The sequence below is a fragment of the Pan troglodytes genome, chromosome 17 (assembly GCF_028858775.2).
Source record: "Pan troglodytes isolate AG18354 chromosome 17, NHGRI_mPanTro3-v2.0_pri, whole genome shotgun sequence".
Lineage (NCBI taxonomy): Eukaryota > Metazoa > Chordata > Mammalia > Primates > Hominidae > Pan > Pan troglodytes.
The window spans coordinates 35,861,191-35,883,040 of NC_072415.2; the positions used below are offsets into that span (position 1 = coordinate 35,861,191).

The window sequence follows — 21,850 nt, forward strand, 5'->3', positions numbered from 1 at the left end:
GCGAAACCTCGTCTCTACTAAAAGTACAAAAATTAGCTGGGTGTGGTGGCGGGTGCCTGTCATCCCAGCTACTCAGTAGGCTGAGGCAGGAGAACTGCTTGAACCTGGGAGGCGGAGGTTGCAGTGAGCTGAGATTGCGCCACTGCACTCCAGCCTGGGCGACAAGAGCAAGACTCCATCTCAAAAAAAAAAAACAAAGAACAAAAAACAAAAACAAAAAAACCTGTTCTGACCTTGAAACACACGAACACACACTCTCTCTCTCATACACACACAGAGACCCACTGAAATTCCTCCTTTTGATTACAGTATGTTGAGAACAGTATGTTCTGCTTATTCAAATTTATGACGCCCCTTCTGTTTTGTTTCCAGTTAGACGTGGGAAAAACCAATTCAATTATAAAGAATACATCTTATTCCCTGGGCATAGGCAACTGTGATGAAAATAGCAACTTACCTTTGGGCTAGATGTTTTCAGATTATGCTTAAATAACCGTGGTTAGAAATTTTTCAATGCATGCTTTCCTGCCCCACGCAATCTCCCTGAATTTAGCTAAAATAATCAGGCACAGGACAGTCTCAAATAATGATTAAAATATGCCATGCTAATAAACAAGGTTATCTAGAATGCAACCTCTGTGCTTTAAAAACAGATAGAATAAACCTCATCAATAAGCATTTTCCTAAATATCTCTTTGTGTTATATTAACCAACATAAAAAAGGGAAAAACATAAAAGTGTCCCTTTATAAATGATATTATTTCCAGATAAGAAAGTTGAAACAAAGGTTTGTAAAGTCTCCTGAACTATTCAGTTTAATAACCAATTATCCCTCAATGTTACAAAATAAAATGACTGGATCAATGTTGACTCTTCTTTGATATCATTTATAAAATGCTTTGATATTACTTACTAAGTTCCCTGATAACTCAAACAAGGTAAAATTAACACTTTCATTTTCAGTTATTGCTATTTTAGAAGAGGATTACCACTTTCATTTAGATGAAACCGTTTTACCAAAGCCTCCTCAGATCCAACACAAAGTAATTCTTATTGCCTCACATTTTAAAACAGTATTATAAATGATCTTTATAAAAAGGTTTAATCCACAAAACTGGAAGGCTTTTAAAAAATGTCTTTTTACTCAAAACTGTATCACAGTGCCCTTGATTATCTAATAGATAAAAGGGATTTGAATTTCCTCTATGAGAACAGAACAGTGGACATATGGTGTGCTTTGTCTTCCCCTCACCTTTATCTTTATAGCACACCATTTTGAGACCAAAACAATCAAGCATCTACCATGCTCCAGTCCACATTAACAGAGGATTTCTGATGCTGTCCAGTGCGTAGTGTACCGCCTTGCATATTCACCACATGAAATAAACATAATATACAAAATATTGCTGCTGTAAAAAGTGTACATTTCCCTCTTCCCCTTACAAAAAAATCTGTGGAAAAGTATTAAATTCCCTTACCCTTCATAAACATACAAAGCTGTTCACACCTTTCAGTCTGTAACAGTCCATTTGAAACACAGTTCCAAAATCATTACGAATTGGTTATGTCATTGCATTTTCTGTCCAATGTTGCCATCTAGAGTAGAAATGTGAAATCAAGAGTATTTTTGAGCTACTAAAGCCTTTTATAACTAAACCACAAAGGCTGCTTACTGATGAAACAGCCACTTATCCACAAGGTTTTTCCAAAAACTAGATGGAATGGAAGGATCTCTTCACAGGGAGGTGTCCACAGTGCTGAGGTGACAATATGGCTGCTAATAGATACTGGCTACTGGAATGTAAGTACTTTTTCACTGCTGGTAATTTCCATACTGTCCCTAAAAGATAAATTTAAAAATATAATTAGATAATAGTTTGACCATAACAGGCAAAGAAGATTACAAACGAATCATTTCTAACACTGTCATACCACAAAAAAGCAGCCATACCTACAATAAACAAAATTTTTTTATATCGTTAGGTATACAGTATCACCCTGTAATTTCTTCTGATATTATATTCAATTGCAAATGAATTTCATAGTCCAAAATATGCTAGGGATTAGCAAATGAGCCTAGAATAATACTTGTCAGAGTGGGAACTTAAATGTTTAGGAATTTTGTTGAATGAATTGAGCAGGCATTGAGTGAGAAGTTCTAGTTCTAAACTCTGATGTAATAATATATATATTAGGGTGTAAATCATATGCTAGTGTGACAACTTTGTGAGTGTTTAGCTTGTTATAATTATTACAAATGAACATCAAGGGTATTTGCAATAAGTGGCAAGTGAAAATGGAAAGGTATGTGGGACATAAAAGGTAAAGAATCTTCTATCCATACCAAAATAATTGAGCCTTTCCCTGAGGTCAACAAAGTTCAGCAGAGGTATTTAGACAGGCCACAGGGACATAAAATCAAGGAAAGTTGTTTTGTGTTGTCTGTTTTGTTTTCTTAATAAGGTAGACTTGAAGACCCTCAGGATGACAGGATGAGACAGAAAGGGAATATAGACAAAAGGGACATGATGAAGCAGCACGAAGGGACATGATGAAGCAGCACAATTCTGTGAGTGGGGGGGAAACAATGTCCAGTATACATCTGTTCAGATTAACTTTTGGAGAAGATAAGCAACATCTTTTCCTCTAAAACAGAAGGTAGAAAAAAAGAAAGACATACTATGAAATATGTATTTTATTAAAAATTTCTTAAATGTGTTTAAAACAGATGTTCATAAAAGCACTAATTTTCAAAAAGCATGACTCACTGGAAGCATATAATTAGTTAACTGTTTCCTTTGGCTAAACAACTCTCTCTCCACGTCACAACAATATAACTCAAAAACATTCTAGACTTGAAATACTTCTCTACCATAAGAAACGGTACCCTAAAAATCTACATTTCCACAGAAGTAAATACACATGATAATGTGTTGAATGTCACCATATATATGATGGAATAATGAATTAAACAGAATTAGGGATTTTATGGGCCAGGCATGGTGACTCACACCTGTAATCCCAGCACTTTGGGAGGCCAAGGCGGGTGATTCACTTGAGGTCAGGAGTTCGAGACCAGCCTGACTAACATGGTGAAACCCCGTCTTTACTAAAAATACAAAAATTAGCTGGGCGTGGTGGCGCACATCTGTAATCCCAGCTACTTGGGAGGCCGAGGCAAGAGAACTGCATGAACCCAGAAGGTGGAGGTTGCACTGCACTCTAGCTTAAGCAACAGAGCAACTCTGTCTCAAAAAAAAAAAAAAAAAAAAAAGAGAGAGATTAGGGATTTTACACTAGTGTGTTTTACATAGTTATATTCAGCTAAATTTAAATCAATGATCATCTTGAAGGATTTATGAGTAAAATGATATCACATCTAAGATTTGCTCTAAAATACTCTGAAAAAAATAGTGTAGAGGGGTAGATAGAACAACATTGGCAAAATGTTGATAAACTGATGAAGTTGGGTGATGGGTACACAGGGGTTCACTATATTACTCTCTTTTCTATATGTGTTTAAAATAAACATAATAAAAGGTTTAAAATAAGAAAGTTATTGGTTAGCATACTGGAGCTTATTATTCCATTGTTAGATTGTCTAAATACTAAATCTGAGTTTAAGTTCCAACTCTATTGCTAACTTCTTATTTGAGTCTAAAAAAACCTCTGTGAGACTCGGTTTCTTCAATCATCAGTGGGAGAGTAACATATACATCTCTGGATCACAATTTCCCTTCTGTTAATGGCTACATTAATTCCTGTACCTCATCTGTTTGTTATGATGCTTAAATAAGAGAGGACATGAGAAAGCGCTTTTTAGAATTATAAATCAGTGACTCTCAATGATGGAGGGAAATGCTCCCCTAGTCAATGTATAAAATGAGATGCTAATGATGAAAGTGAGTTGCAAATATAAATGATGTGAAAGCAAAAGAGAGGTTAAGAACCACTGTACCATAGTATATAAGCTATAATTTATCTACTGTATTATGAACTACTTGAAGAAAGAGACCAGGTCAATAATGTATACCAAATAAATTATATCCAAGCAACTGTGAACACTTATGGAACAAATACTCATCATCATCAAAAATATGGAAAACAGAGAAGACTCAGAAATTAAGGTATAATTACAAAACAGGTAAGTTCTCTAAGTCTTAGAAAACTTAAGAGAGTTCAGAAAGGAAAAGGTTAACACAGCCTAAATTAATTAGAAAAATATTCCCAAGAATGTGGGAGCCTTGAGAAAACAGTAAGATCTGAATAGCAGAAAAGAAGAAAAGAAAAGGGGGCAATTCAAATAGAAGAAATAGCTGAAACAAAGGCACGGAGGATAAAACATAGAATGCTTAGGGAAGTGGGAAGAAAGAATACGCAATAATGAGGAGTAGAAGCTAATAATATACCCTGATAATAATACCTCAGTATGTGTCACACATTGTATTAAATGCTTTGTGTCCATCTATATATAGTAAATATTACCTCCATTTTATAGAAGAAGAAATGGAGGCACTGAGAGTCTAAGTAACTTGGCCCATACTTGATCACAATGCTAGGACCAAACAAAATCACAATCATGCCTAAAAAGGTAGGCTGTGTATCTGCAACCATTAACAAATTCCAAGGTGGCATTAAGGATTAAAAGTACGGGTTTTGGAGCCAGAAACCAATTTCTAGTGCTAACGTCACCACTTAACAGCTTCTTATCCTTGGGCAAGTTGCTTAACCTCCCTTGAGTTTCAATTTTATCATCTGACAAGGGTAATTATAATCTCTATTTTAAAAAGTTATTCAAGAAGAAAAACATGAAAATGCTCTGTGAACTACTCAAGTACTCATTAACAGTATGGGTGGCAGCATGGTACAGTGAACAGAGCATGGGCTTTCAGCACTCAGCAGTAGTCATGCAGCTTCACCACTCCTGAGTTCTGTCATCTTGAGTAAATCACTTGAACACTCTAAGCCTCACCTTCTCTCTCTTTGCTTCTTCAATTTTTAAAAAAAATTCCTCTGACTACAGTATAAAGAATTTTAATGGGAAAGAAGACAGTATGGAAGATCCTACTGCGATGAAGACAGGAGATGAACATGGTCTAAACTAAGATAAGGGTGTAGGTTAGAAAGAAATGAATGGGTTCAAAAGCTTTTCAAAAAGGAAGATCAATAACATTTGTCATTTATTAGACGAGGGAGGAAAAGGAGGGACACTTAAATATCAAAAAGGCACTTGGCATTCTAGCTTGGTGATAGTACCCCTCTCTTTGATAAAGAACACAGAAAAGTTTTGGTAGAAAAAATTATAAATTTATTTTGTTTCTGCTGAATTAATACCTATGATACATCTAAGCAGAGCTGTCGAGTAGGCATCTAATTTCCAGAAGAGAGATTGAGACTATAAATAGAGATTTGGGAGTCAACAGCATGGTGAACTGAGATCTTGTGAATAAATGAGAATGCCTAGGGAGAGTATATTGAATGAGAAGAGTTCCTAAGGTAGAAATCTGAGCAATACCAAAATCTTTACATTTCTTTCCTTCATTCTATTTACCTAATCAGTTTAAAATCTTAACATTATTCCTTCACAACATTTTAGGGGTTTCCTCTTAACTCTGGTCTTGTGATCACGCATTCAAATCTAGAAAGTAATGGCCTTATTTACTCAGTTGTTTATACTTTATTCACCAATATTTACTGATTATGTGCTGTGCTCTACTAGGTGACAGAGACTCAACAGTAATAAAAACAGACAAAGCGATGCTTTTAAAGAGGTTACATTCTTGGGGAAGAAGAATATGACAATAAACAGTAACAAAATAATCTGTCAAATGAAGAGAAATGTTATGTTGAAAAATTAATGCATGTTTCTATTCAAGATGGATTTATCTGGCAGCCTGAAACAATAAAAAAAAAAAAAAAACTACACAAAGCATATGATAATCATATTCAGGACACACAGGACAGAGCCAACAAAGGACAATGATCCCTGAGACATGGTAAACAAATGAGGCCAGCCCTCTGACTACCACAGCTACTACCTTGAGAGTTTCCAGTCTGCAGTGCATGAAGGGGAACTGAGGCTGAGTCTGCCAGATGTTCTGACTTAAGGAGATAAGGCTTAGAGTCTGGAGAGAAAAAGGTAGCTAGAGTTAACAGGACAGAGTACCCTAGAAGAAATATCTGCCTAAAGAGACAACTGTGGAGATGTGCAGAGGAACCCTCCTCCTATTCAGCATAGTACAGATATGCAAATGTGTGAGGAAAATACCCAAGGCTGAGGCAAGAAACACCCAAAAGGATTAGGGGAAACAATACTTGTTTGTCACATAGGAACAGAAACAGTGCTTATTCCCACCAGCCAGAGTAAAAAGCCTTACAATTCAAAGGGCATTGGGCAAAACACCCAAAAGGCTCTTACCTTATCAGTGATGAGTATTTAGCCCAGGACTAAACACTGCTCTTTGTCCTGCCTAAAATATCTTAAAAGCAATTTCAGAAAGTTCAAACTGTTTGTAACTTATTAAACTGAATCCCAAAGCAAAGCTTAAGAATATCTCTAGGTATACATATATCTTCATCACCCAACATAAAATTCACAATGTCTGGAATCCAATCAAAGATTATCACGCACACAAAGGACAGAGAAAAAAAACTGATTAAAACTGACCCTAAAATGACACAGATTATTAGAGTTGGCAGAAGAGGATATTAAAAGAATTATATTTGTATTCCATATGTTCAAAACAATTAAGGACAGACACGGAAGATATTAAAAAGACCTAAACCAAACTTGTAGAGATGAAAATGACAAAGTCTGAGATAACACTCAACAAACTCCAAGCATAAGAAACATGAAGAAATCAACACCAATGCATGCTCTCATCAAATTGCTCAAAACAATTTGGGCAAGAGAGAAATTTCTTCAATCAAACAATTTGATAAAGGGAAAATCTTAAAAACAGAGAAAAAAGACATATTAACTACAAAAGAACAAAGATAAATGACAGCAAATGTCTCCTTGGAAGCAATGTAAGGAAGAAAAGAGTGGAGCATCTTTAAAGTATGGAAAGAAAACAAAAACAAACTGTCCGCCTAGAATTCTATACCCAGAGAAAATATCTTTCAAAAATAAAGGCGAAATAAACATTTTTTTCAGACATACAAAAGCTGATTATTACCAGTACACCTGCATTTCAAGAAATGTTAACATCCTTCAGGCAAACAAAAATGATACCAGATAGTACTATGAATCCATACATAAATAATGAAGAGTACCAAAAACGGTAACTACATGGGTCAATTTAAAAATTTTTTCCTTATTATTTAAGTATCTTTAACTGATTTTTTTAGACAAAAATAAATTCAATACACTGTGGGGTTTATAACATATACAGAAGTAAAATTTGTAACAATAACACAAAGATAGAGAAGAAAAGCAGACTACCTTAAGGTTCTTACACTATATATAGGCATACTATCACTTGAAGACACTGATACACGCTACACAGACGAACCTTGAAAATATTATTTTAAGTAAAAAAACAAAACACCAGTCACAAAACTCCACATATTGTATGATTCCATTTATCTTAAATGTACTGAATAGACAAATCTATAGAGACAGAAAGTAAACTACTGTTGCTGGAAAATCTCCAAATATTTGAAAACGAAATTACAGACTGAGTATTTAAGTATTTAAGGCTGAGTAGTTAAAGGGGAATGAGGAGTGACTGCTAATAGGTACACAGTTTATCAGGCTAGTGAAAATGTTTTAAAATTAGAGGGTGGTGATGGCTGCACTTTTTTTGGGGGACAGGATATTAGCTCTGTCACTCAGCCTGGAGTATAGTGACACAATCACAACTCACTGCAGCCTCGACCTCCTGGGTTCACGCAATCTTCTGCCTCAGCCTCCTGAAGAGCTGGGACTACAGGCACATGCCATCATGCCTGGCTAGTTTTTTGTAGAGGTGGGGGTCTCGCTTTGTTGCCCAGGTTGGTCTTCAACTCCTGGGCTCAAGCAATCCTCCTGCCTTAGCTTCCCAAAGTGCTGTAATTATAGGCGTGAGCCACCACCCCCAGTCTACCTTTTTGAATATGCTTAAAAACCACTGAATGGTATACTTTAGAATGGTGACTTGTATGATATGTGATTTATATCTCAATAAAGATGTTTTTGTTAAAAACAGGAGAAAAATCAAAGGAAAGCAGCAAAAGAGGAAAAGGAGAACAAAAACCAGATGTGACAAATAGAAAAAATAAAGATGATATACTTAATCATATCCATAATCACACTAAACATGTCAAAAACCCCAATTTAAAGGCAGCAATTGGCAGGCTGGATTTAAAAAAAGCAAGATCCGACTGACTACATATGCTGTCTACTTGAAATATAATTTAAATATAAAAACAAATAATGTTAAAAGGATGAAAAATATATTATTCTAATACTAATCAAAAGAAAAGTGGTATCGCAGTATTGATACTAGACAAACTAGATTTCAGAGCAAAAAATATTGGCAGGGATAAAGACAGTTATTTGATAATGGTAAAGGAGTAAATTCATCAGAAAGATTTGAAAATCTCCAAATATTTGAAAATGAAATTGCACACTTCTGATGTGTTGTGGGTCAAAAAAGAAATAAAAAGTGAAACCAGGATGTATTTTGAACTGATTAAAAATAACAGCATCAGATGCAGTTTAAGAGTACTTAGAAAGAAACATCTATATTAGAAAGAAAGACAGTTCTTAAATCAATGGGACTACAACTTCAATCTTAAGAAACTGGAAAAATAAGAACAAATAAAACCCAAGTAAGCAGAAAAAAAGAAATAATAAAGTTCTGGGCAGAAATCAAAGAAACAGAAAAGCAAATGGGCAAAAGGCAATAAATAAAATCAAGAGCTGCTTTTTGAGAAAAATGAATAGGTAGATTAAAACTAGCCAGATAAATGAGGACAAAGAGAGAATACACAAATTATTAATATCAGAAATGAGAGAGGTAATATCACTACAGATTATGGAGATATTGAGTGATGATAAAGAAATTATTCAACAACACAGATAAAATGGACAACTCCTATGAAAAACACACAAAACATTTACTCAAGAAAAAAATAGATAACCTGAATACCCCCTATATTTCATAAATTAAATTTATAATTTAAAAATTTCTCACAAAAAAAACTACAAACCCAGATGGCTTCACTGGTAACTTTGCACCAAACATTTTAGAAAGAATAATGCCAATTTTCTGAAGGGAGGAAATTCTTCCCAACTCACTCTATGAAACCAGTGCTACCTCAGTAACAAAACCAGACAAACACGTTACAAGAAAAAAAAAAACAGATTCCAAAATTTGTCATGAAAACACAGATGTTCCTTGACTTGCCATGGGGTTATGTCCCAATTAACCCACTGTAAGTTGAAAATATCCTAAGTTTTGCATACCTCATGTAATTTATTAAACACTGCACTGAAAATATAAAACAGAATGATTGTACAGTTACTGGAAGTAGAATTTCTACTAAATGCACACCACTTTTCACAGCATTGTGAAGTCAAAAAACCTAAGTTGAACCACTGTTAAGTCAGGACACATCTGACTGGGACTACAGGCATATGCCACCATGACTGGCTAGATTTTTATAGAGGTGGGGGGTCTTGCTTTGTTGCCCAGACTGGTCTTGAACTCCTGGACTCAAGCGATGCAGATGTAGAAATTCTTTTTTTTTTTTTTTTTTGAGACGGAGTCTCGCTCAGTCGCCCAGGCTGGAGTGCAGTGGCGCGATCTCGGCTCACTGCAAGCTCCGCCTCCCGGGTTCACGCCATTCTCCTGCCTCAGCTTCCCGAGTAGCTGGGACTACAGGCGCCCGCTACCACGCCCGGCTAATTTTTTGTATTTTTAGTAGAGACGGGGTTTCACCGTGTTAGCCAGGATGGTCTCGATCTCCTGACCTTGTGATCCGCCCGCCTCGGCCTCCCAAAGTGCTGGGATTACAGGCGTGAGCCACCGCGCCCCAGATGTAGAAATTCTTAACAAAATTTTAGCTAATCAACCCAATATATAAAAAGGATATATATCATGACCAAATAGATTTTATCCCAGGTATGAAGTTGGTTCACATTGGAAACTCAAACAATGTAATTCAAAAATTAGCAAACTAAAAAAGGAAAACCATAATTCCCTCAATAGATAAGGAAAAATCATGTGACAAAATTCAACATTCATTCCCAATAAAAATTCTCAGCAAACTAGAAATATAACACCTGATAAAGGACATCTACAAAAAACCCTACATGAACATCTTATATAAGGATGAAAAATGACAACTTTCCCTCTAAGATCAGGAACAAGACAAAAGATGTCTACTCTCACCATTTTTATTTAACATGGTATTGGAGTTTCTAGTTGAGGCAAGCAGGAGGGTGGGGAAGGAACATGGGGGAGCATTCAGATTGAAAAGGAAGGAGACTGTCTTTATTCACAGACAACATGATTTCTATGTTTGAATATTCAATGAAATCTACAAAAACACTACTAGATGTGATTTTAGTAAAGTTATAGTTTTGATAAAATATCAATACACAAAAATAAGCTGTATTTGTATATACTAGCAACTAATAACTGGAAACTAAAATTTTAAAAAATTTACAATAGCATCAAAACACATAAAATACTTAGAAAAATAAATGTAAGACCTATATAGTGAAAATTATATGACACTGTTAAAAAAATTTTAAGGGACATATGCCATGTTCATAGGTTGGAAGACTAAATAATACTGTCAGTTCTCCCCAAATTAATCTATAAATTCATGGCAATTACAATGAAACTCCTAGTAAGCTTTTACGTACAAACTGACAAGCTGATTCTAAAATTTATATGGAATCCAAAGAACTTACAGTGCCAAACAACTTTGTATAAAAAGAACGAAGTTCAAAAACTAATACTACCTGATTATAAAACTTATTTTAAAACTATAAAACTTATAAAACTATACTAATGACGACAGTGTGGTACTGGCATAAAGATACATAAACAGATCAATGGAACAGAATAGAGTTCAGAAACAGACACATGTTTATGGACAACTGATTTTTTGCAAAGGTAAAACGACAATCCAGTAGGTAAAAGATAGTTTTTGGCTGGGCACGGTGGCTCACGCCTGTAATCCCAGCACTCTAGGAGGCCGAAGCAGGCGGATCACGAGGTCAGGAGATCAAGACCATCCTAGCCAACAAGGTGAAACCCTGTCTCAACTAAAAATACAAATAAAAATAAATAAATAAATAATTAAAATTAGCTGGGCATGGTAGCGCACACCTGTAGTCCTCGCTACTCATGAGGCTAAGGCAGGAGAATCGCTTGAACCCGGAAGGCGGTGGTTGCAGTGAGCTGAGATCGCGCCACTGCACACCAGCCTGGTGGTGACAGAGCGAGACTCGTCTAAAAAAAAAAAAAAAAAGACAGTCTTTTCAACAAATGACGCTGAGAAAATTAGCTATGCATCAGAAAGAAAAAAAGCCATGCAAACTTTATTTCATACTTCACACCATACATAAAAATCAACTCAAAATGAATCATAGACTTAAATGTAAACTCTAAAATTATATAACTTCTAGAAGAAAGTACAGGAGAAAATCTTTGTGACCTTCAGTTAGGTAAAGATTTCTTACACATGATCCCAAAAGCATAATCCATAAAGAAAAAACTGATAAACTAAGCTTCATCAAAATTTAGACTCTCCTGTCTTTGAAAGACACTATTTATAGAATGAAAAAACAGACAGGATGAAAATATGTGCAAATGATACCTGATTAAGGACTTGTATCTAGGATATACAAAGGCCTCTTAATACTCAATAATAAAAAAAAAAAGAACCTCCAATTTAAAAATGAGCAAAAGATTTAAACAGACACTCCTGAAAAGAAGAAATATAGGGAGCAAATAAGTGAGAGAAGATGGTCAACATCATTTGTCCTTAGGGATACTCAAATTAAAGTCATGAGGTGTTATAACACACCTATTAGAATAAATAAAATTTAAAAGACTGATTCATACCAAATATTGGCAATGAGTTAGCAAGGATATGGGTGAAATCATACACTGCTGGTAAGAATGTAAAATGATAGGAATGTACAATGGTACAACTACTTCGGAAAACATTCTGGCAGTTTGTTGAATTAAATATATACCTATCATATGATCCAACCATTCCACTCCTACGTATTTACCCAAGAAAAATGTCCCCAGGGACTTGTCCATGAATGTTCATAGTACTGTGTCTGTAAACCCAAATGCCCCATCTCAATGGACAAACAAATAGCCATATAATGGAACACTACTTAGCAATAAACAATTACTGGCACAAACAACATAAGTATCAAAACAATTATGCTGAGTAAAAGAAGCCAGATAAAAACCAGAACATACTATATTATTCAATTTCTATACAATTTTGGAAAATGTAAACTAATCCACAGTTTAGTTAAAAGATCAGTAACAATGTCTGGAGAAGGGATGCAAGTGGAGGGATTTCAAAGGGGCACAGGGAAAACTTCTGGGCATGATAGATACCCCATTACTTCGATTCTGCTGATGGTTTCACAGGTGTGTATATACGTGTCAAAAAAGATCAAACTGTACACTTTTATTACATGCAGTTTAATGGTATATAAATTATACTTCAATTAAGCTGTTCAAAAAACTATGAAAAGGGTAGGGAAAAAGAGTGATGCAATGGAGGGTGTTATGTCTTACTTAGGTGGTCAGTGAAGGACTCTCTGATATGACATGATGACATTTAAGCAGAGATTTTAATAAAGTGAGGTTGGAGGCACTGCGGGCATTCAGGCAGAAAAAGGGGCAGCAAATACAAAGATTCTCAGGTAGAAACTCACTTGATGCATGTAAGGAACAGCAAATAGGCCAGTGTGACTGAAGCAGAGTGAATGAGGGCAGCAAGTGGTTGGGATATAAATATGCAGGCACAAGGAGGGTAGCATAGGAGGTGGGAGCACAAGTCCTATATGGCCTTGTAGGCCAGTATATCATATGGCTTTTACTTAAAACACCACAGGGTTGTAAGCAGAGAGGTGACTAATGTCTTTAAAACATTACTCTGGGTCCCATGTGCAGAGTATCTTGTAGAGGAGGCACGATAAAATCAAGAAAAGCAAAAAGGAGGATATATTGCAACAGTCCAGATGAGTGCTAGTTGTGACTTTTGACTTGGGTGAAAGGAGACTGTGAAAAATGGCTAGATATTAGATATATTTTGAAGGAAGAGGTGAAGGGGTTTGCTAATTGGATGTCTGCTTTGCAAAGAGGGGAGTCAAAGATGACTCTAGATTTTTAACCTGAGGAACAGGAAGAATGGAACCACTGTTTACCGGGATAGGGAGGACCGATGGGGAAGTATCCTAACAATTTCCACCCTTTTAATTTCTCCCCTTTTATCTTGCATATTGCTGTAAGATTCATCTGCCTAAACTACAACTATAATTATGTTAGTATTGGGTTTCAGAATCTTCGTTAGTTTTCCATTGCCTCAACCATCAAGAGGTGAACGAACTATTTTTCCTAAAATAAAGAGATCAATAGGTCTTTGGGTGGGGGCTAAAGATAAGGTTAAACATTAGGTTAATGTAGAAACACTACTGGCACTAAAATAGCTAAAATGGTCCCCCCCTCATATTCTTTTCTAGTGGGGAAGGAGAAGTGGTTGGCAACTACTCAAACACCATGAGTCTTTATCCACACAGTATAGTCCCAAATTCCTGAGAACTTTAGAGAGTGGAATAATTATGATGATAAAAGAAGTAAATCATGTATCTATCATAGCTACCAAGTGCTAGCCACTGCTACACACTTTATATACACTGCTTTTCAAGCTCCACACTGATGTCAGGATAAAGTTCAAGTCCCCTAATATGGCTTGTAAGAGCCTTCCTAAGCTAACTCCAACACCTCTCTCCAGTCTTGTCTCTTCTTCCCCATGCTTCTGCTTTACTGAACTACACATGGTTTAACACTAGTCCCTTTGTGAATGCTCTTCTTTCATCATCCACATCTACTTGGCTAATATTGGCTCATCCTTGGTACTTCACACTTATATATAATATTTCCGAAGGAATATTTCTCAAGATCTGAGTTAGAAGCTCCTTCCACATAAATCTTAGCTTTCCTTATCTAAGTACTTATCACACTGTATCATATCATATGTTTACCCGCCTGTATGCCATCTACACTTAAGTTCATAAAGGCTGAGTCCATGTCTATCTTATTTCCCAATATGTTCCCAATCTTAGCATGGCACTTGGCATATAATGGTTGCTCAATAAACATTTGCTTAATGAATGGCTTGAAGTTTAGGAGATTTGGAAATATATTGACTTAGAAAGGAAAATGATCAGTTTAGTCTACAACATGCTAAAGCTGAGGGAATCCAAAGACAAGAGATGTTCTGTACATTTGGATAAAAAGGAGCTGAAACTGGGTTGAGAAGTAAGAGCTAAGAATACTGAAAATAGAGGGCAGTATGATTCAGAGGCTAGAAAAAAAAATACAGAGTCAAGAATTGATATTACGGTAAAATAAAAAGGAAAACCAATAAAAACAATAAAGAATGAATCAATGTAAACGTGAGAGGAACAAAATGGTTCAGAAATATAGAAACTAAAGAAGACCATTTAAAAATGAAAAAGGAAAATGTGCCAATAGCTAAAGTGAGGTCAAGGAAGATCAAGACAGCTGGTTGACTATTTTACCTCCATAGGACCTACTGCAGTATCAAACACGTGGAGAATAAATATTTGTTGAGTGATGGAATACATGGACAGAATCTCACTTTTTAAAAAGTTCACCTGCAGATTACAATGAGCCTAAATTTTATCTGCTCAGGAATCCTGCCTTTAAATACTCACTAGCCATGACTTATTTCACTTCTAAAACTTAATAAAACCTCCAACTGATCCTTTTGTTTTGTTTGAGGATATTTTTGAAAAATATTACTTATCTGTTCTTACGCTTTTTGTATCTCCTTTGTCTTAAATAAGAAGTGTCAATACAAGAGGGTTGTAGGCATGAGAGAGGGCTGATAAAAGAAGTGCTCATGCCTCAAATTCTAGTTACCACTGCATCTGAGTTTTTCCTCAAACCAGATACTGACGTTGGCCCTGAAAGCCTAAACTGCATATTAAAGACAGTTCCATGTTAAAAAATAATTTATTTTAGATAGCTTAAGTGGTGAACAAACCAGACCACCTTCACTGAAAAGTGCAGACAAACCTGAAACCAGCCTAAAGGAACTGCCATAATAATAAATCATTTCCATAATAATTCAGAGTATATATGAGTACATTCATAAAACGATGACTGTGGTACAAGTCTGAGGAGTTTAATGACAAAAATAAGAAAGTTAAATGAACACTGGGTTCAAGGGAATACAGTCATCCTAGGATGAGATACACTTCTACATATCTGAAAGAAGAATGACAGGGGAGAAATAACAGTTGAAATAATAGTTACGTGTGTGGAAGGAGGCAACAGAGGGCGGAAAGTTTGAATTTAAAGAGATGAGATATTATGGGTGTGAAGGAAGTGTAGTGCATATGCTGGAGTGAAGTGGAGTGCTCATGAAAGCATCGACACAGATGGACTCCACATCTCAGTAGGTCAAGGCAAAGTCTCAGCAATAAACATCAGGGAGGATCATAGAAATCACTAAGGTTACCAGAGGTTGGGAAGAAAAGGGATGAGAAGGGATCACGGAGGGGGAACCAAATGAATTTATTAACGTTGAACTGTATGTACACTCAAAAATGGTAAATATGATAAACTCTCTATCTATACTTTACCTCAGTAAACAAAGTATGCCTGAGGGTAAAGACCACAGAGCAAGAGGGGGAGAGAGAGAGACAGAATATATATGTTGTTGTCTTATGATAAGGCCATGTTTTATATGATAGAGTAACTATGATCAACTTTGTTATTAAACAGCATGAATCTCAAAAGTGATACACTTTTTGTTAACAAATGTGCCATAAACATTCCCTCATGAGGGAAACATGAGGCTTCAAGTTAAATAAATTTTAAAAAAAAGTTCACCTAATCAAGAGTGAAGAAACAATGTGGCAATTCTGCAGCCGGTCAAACTACTTACCTGGTCATATCCATAAGGCCTCTGCTGGGGTGGCTGTGGTGGTCCAGGCTGTGTTGGTCTATATCCTCCATACTGCTGACCTTGTCCCTGTGGGTAGTTAGGATACTGAGGACCTGGACCACCCTGTGAAGGACCTGAAAATAATGTACACAACAAAAACCCACATAAAAAGGTAAGTCCCTAGAACTCAGGGAAGGATGTGAACTAGAGAGATGTTACTGTATTTTTCTATCTAAGCTAAAAAAAGATAGTTTGGTACCTTGATTTCCTCAAATGCTTTCTGAAATAAATCTGGATGGTAATAATAAGAGTAAAAATACCGTAATGTTACTTCACTATAATTATCGTACTATGCCCTAGCCATTACAAAATATATTTCAAAATGGGTAAAAAAGACTCAGGGAGTTGTAAAGCAGGTTAACTCCATGATGATAAGAAAATTAATCAATACGTCTGATAGCGTTAACCAGCACAAGCAAGAGGAAAAAGAGAAAGCAAGAGGCAGATTCAAAGAAAAATACTGAAATAACTTCTGAATAAAGTGGAGGAATAAACGATATTTACAACTGTATGACTCTAGATTTTTATTTGCAATCACCAAAAGTATATGTCTATACTATGCATTGACAAATTTATTACCAAAATATTTTAAAACAGAAACTAAAAACTTGAAAACCCACAGGTTACATGTGAAAAAACTTGATTCAAAAGTCACACTGAGAATTAATCACCTTTAATACTTTACCCATAAAAATGATTACAAATTCCAGAGATGGCAAGGGACCGACTTGGCTTGCTAAACAATATGTCTGTTTTATAAACTCTACTACTTTCCACTGTAAAGAATGCTTTAAAAAGCGTAAGTTGGGCTGGGCGCAGTGGCTTACACCTGTAATCCCAGCACTCTGGGAGGCTGAGGTGGGAGGATCACCTGAGGTCAGGAGTTTGAGACCAGCCTGACCAATATGATGAAACCCCATCTCTACTAAAAGTACAAAAATTAGCCGGGTATGGTAGCATGTGACTGTAATCCCAGCTACTCGGGAGGTTGACAGGAGAATCGCTTGAACCCGGGAGGCAGAGGCTGCAGTGAGCAGAGATCGCACCACTGCACTCCAGGTTAGGCAATAAGAGTGAAACTCCGTCCAAAAAAAAAAAAAAAGCATAAGCTGAAAAGCTTTGACACTTAAATGTTTTCTATCGTAGCCATTCAAAACCTGCCATAAAAACACTGATTTCAGAGAAAAGTGTCAAAAGAGAACAAGTTTTCAAGCTTAAATAAATTATATCAGCCTATTATTTATTATATATTCAATTATTAAAACTTTATTTCTAGTGGAAATAAAGTTTTTTTTGGACAACACAAGCCTATGGATAAACAAAATAGAAATTTCTCTTAGGATTCCTGATGTCTAACAAAACAGCATTTAACTATAATACTTCAACAAAAATTAAGCTTTCTTTCACCCTCTCTTACCATTGAAGGTATTTATCTTAACTCAATGAATTTACCTGATTTAGCTGCATTACATCTGTTTTCATCCAAAGGCAATAAAACCAGAATATTGTATTTATTCAAAGTATAAATACTAAGTAGTCACAAAATGAAAAGGCCATTTGGGAAGGGCAAGAAAGTTCCTTTATGAAAGAAAAAAAATCCATGGAATATTTCTAAAGTCACATCTAGAATCTGGAAATCAGAACTTGACATTTTTAGAAAAATACCTGACTCCCAATATCTGACTGAGTTTCAACACGTATGCTGAGGGGGCAAGAGAATTTCAGTCTGACCTGAGTTCTAAGATTTGCTATCACAGGTAGACAAAGATGTCCACAGCAATGGCAGAGCTTAAGTCAATGAATAAAAATAATAAGATATTACCGATGTGAAAGAGACCCTGTTAGGAAGAGACGGAGTCAGTATTCATAAGCAGCTACTTTTCTTTCAATAGAGTTGTATCTAAAGTGGTTATAGTAGCCTGAGAGTTAAGACTGAAATATCAGGTCCTCGTCATTCCCCACTCCCTATCTAAGAAGTTAAAGTCAGATATCCAGGTAGCAGGTATTATAAGTGAGTATATAATAGGAAAATATTGCTACACTTCCCCCAAATTCTGTATGATACACAGCTGCAATAATTCATCCCGATGGATACGTATATTGCTATTTAGGGAATGACAAAAACATTTTCTTTATGCATTCTGCATAGATCTCATTTGTACTCAAAAAAAAAATCAGTATGTCTTAAAAAAAACTGTATTGGCCACTAGTTTTTCAAAATAAATTTGCTAAGCAGATTATATACATATGGTCAATAATTACCCAATCATCAGTTTTCCCAGCACACACAGGGCTAGGCATGACAAATACGTCTGATAGTTCATTTTTCTTGTCTTTTAAATGACTCCACACATTACCTTTGGTCAATGAACCATCTCCAGTTTGTTGTTCTTTTTAAATGGATTACTAGTTTATCTAAGAGCAACATTTTAAACCAACATTTTAACAGTAGACTAGTCTAAAACTGAATTTTCAAGTGATAATTCTTGTAAAAGTAAGTATTAAATATCCACTTCCATATTTTAAAACAATCAGCACATTTTTTTGGTGATAAAAATACACTGTACAAAGCTTTACCGTAGCCCTGCTGCTGTCCTGGGTAACCTTGCTGCCCTGGGTACTGCTGCTGCTGGGGTGGATATCCCTGTTGTGGAGGTGGTCCCTGGTATGCATCTTGCTGTTGGCCATACTGTGAATTTCCTACAGGATAATTGGAGAAGAGGAAAAAAAACTGAGAAGTCTGCTTAAGTAACTTTTTTCCCTCTAAGATGCATAGCCAACAACACAAGAACAAAATGAAATGCCATATTGATTTTTAGAAGTTAACAAAACAAAGAAAAAACTCAAACCAAACAGAAGGATTTCGGCCAAACAAACTGCAGTTAAAGCCAATTTTGCAAGGTTGAACTGCAGCATTTTCAGCGTCTCTGCCATACGAGCATTACATTTACTGGAACATCACAGTCATAAGATCATGACTATGCTAAATAAAATAAAAAAGACAAAATTAAAGACAGCTACAAGAGCACACACTAGCTACACGAGATCAGCAAGCTGTTTCCTAAAGGCACTATACTTATATGTAAAATTATACATATGTAAACACACACGAGAAAAAAAAGTTTGATGGATTTATGTTCAAATAGAAAATTTCCACTGAGGAAAAAATTATCTTTAATGTTTTAGTCTTTTTATTATTGTTAGAAATGGCAAGTCATGGTTATACATTTTAAATATTTGTAAGGAAATTATTTTGATTGTTTTGGGCTCCCTGCAACTTTCAAGAAAGCCAGCAACTAGTATTCTACAAGAGCTTTGCATGGGTAGAAGTTTCTTATGCAAGAATTTTCATTCCTGTAGAAGGGGATATATATGTGTATGTGTGTGAAGGTATATAGATACCTCCTTCGTAGTAATGTTGTGAGGAATCCTCATAAGGCCTATCGTAGCCTTGTTCAGGATACGACGGTTGCTGATAACCGTAATCATTATGACCTACATCAATTCGACAAGAGACAGGAAGAAACGTTAATGGCCACTGAGTGAAAACCCTAAAAATATTTAAACTTTCAGATAAAATTGAAAAAAAAGAAAAAGAAATGGAACATAAAAAATAATTTCAATTGCATTAGCCAAAGATTTACCAATGTGATTGTTTTCATATTGAGATAACGTGCAAATTTTTTTAAAAGCAAAAAGCAGTAGTTTTAGAAACATTACACTTATTGTCTTAAATCTGATAATCCTCATTGAGGGAAAAAAAAACTATCTCCCATTAAAAAAAAAAAGAGAATAAAAGTCTTTCACATGTAAATAACCTAAATTAAATTAGAATGAACAAAGGAAGCAATTATCATATTTTGTCAAACACCTGTTCTGCTGGTCTCCAATTCCACAGCATATGCTAAAAACAATGCAAAATATAAAAGAGTTCCATAAGTTTTTCCCCTGAAAGAAACTGAAAAATTTTCAAGTTCTAACATTTACTTGCATAAAGTTAAGTATCTCAAAGTATCTTCAGATGCAAAATTATATATCTTAATGCTGCCATTTTGGAAATCTTTAGAAAATATTTCAAGTATCATAAACATACATCTTCATAAAATTAATATTGTGTTGACAGAGTATATCTTTAGTTTTAAAGCACAATAAATTTTACCTGCAAGATAATTGGACTCTAGTGAAAAATAATACTCTCACTCTTTTTTTTTAAGTTTCACTAAGAAAATGTAGGAAATAACCTTTTAGTTACCTAAAATCTAAACTCAATTTTACAAAAATGCCTAATTAAGGACACAGGAATAAAATTACAAATGAACATTATACTCAGTGCTCTAGTATTCTAATGTTCCCAAGCCACCTCATAAATACCTACATGAAGGGTTGGCAAACTATGGCCTGCAGTCTTAATATGGCCAGTGGCAAGTTTTTGTAAATAAAATTTTATTGGAATACAGTCATGCCTATTCATTTCAGTATTGTCCATAGCTGCTTTCATGCTACAATAAGAGTTCAGTAGCTGAGACCAAAACCATATGGCCCACAAAGACTAAAGTATTTATTATCTGGCCCTTTACAGAAAAAGTTTGCCAATTCTTAATCTATATATTTACTAACATAAATATCCGGACATGAGAGAAAAGAGCCAATGTTGTTTACAAATATTAATTGTCGACATAAATAGAATACTCTATGTAAATGTCAGATATAAAGTAATACACACCTATGCAAAAATGGTACCCTTCAAATTAAAATTCACTAATAAAATGAATTAAAGTAACCTTAATGTTTTGATATTGACAAAATAACAAACCAATATATTTTGAACAGAAAGGTTATAACAATACACATGTCACATTTCAAGAGATACCCAGGATCAAAACAACAATGTCAAGTTTAACTCTTTAAAATGTAATTAAAAATTAAAAAACAGAAACAATCATTTATTTTCAGCAGACTTCTTAATACATATAATTTAACAAAGTAGATTTCACGTCTTTAAAATACGTATAGTCTACAGCAATCTTACTAAAGTTTTTAATTTAAAAAAATCTTAATACCATGTTTACATATGAAAAGAAAAAACAAAACAAAAACCAATGTCCTTAAGTACAAATGTACCTTTATGTTTTATGTATTAACAAAAAATGACAGGTGAGATGTTTTTTCAAATATCCTAAATTGTATCTTCTTGCTAGCTTACATGGGCTGCTAGTCAATGGCTGCTAATACTTTAGCTTTAAGTTTCTTAGTTTCTCTGTTCAGTAATTTATATTTACATCAAAGGATCATATACATGAATAAGGCTTTTGGCAAATCCTAACAACCCACATCATTTTGTAATGTATTTCTGAATTATTTTTTCTTCTACATTGTATTATAAAATTTTCAAGCATACAGAAAAATTGATGAAACTGTACTGTGAAAACCTACTTGTATGCTTGGATTATTGCTATTCAAATTTTCCTAAAGTACAGTGCATCTTACTAACCAATTTTTCACAAGCCACCTTCTACAAAAAAACAAAAAACAAAAAACCCTAACTAAAAATCTTATTTCCAAATTGCCTTTCCCATTCTACTCAATCTCTATATGGCTATATTATGGATATAATTTAGTCTCC

The 21,850-nt window shown here is 35.0% G+C and overlaps 1 protein-coding gene across 1 annotated transcript in view; it reads right to left on the reverse strand.

Moving 5' to 3' along the window:
• Positions 1 to 1,120: 1,120 nt before the first annotated feature.
• The window catches only part of SS18 (SS18 subunit of BAF chromatin remodeling complex), a gene marked incomplete at its 5' end in the record, with an annotated part of 73,222 nt that continues 52,492 nt past the window's right edge, over positions 1,121 to 21,850 (reverse strand). Inside the window, 3 exon segments of the mRNA NM_001246581.1 lie at positions 1,121 to 1,840; positions 16,168 to 16,301; positions 18,805 to 18,927. Coding sequence (NP_001233510.1) covers positions 1,814 to 1,840; positions 16,168 to 16,301; positions 18,805 to 18,927 — 284 coding nt within the window. The 3' untranslated portion in view covers positions 1,121 to 1,813.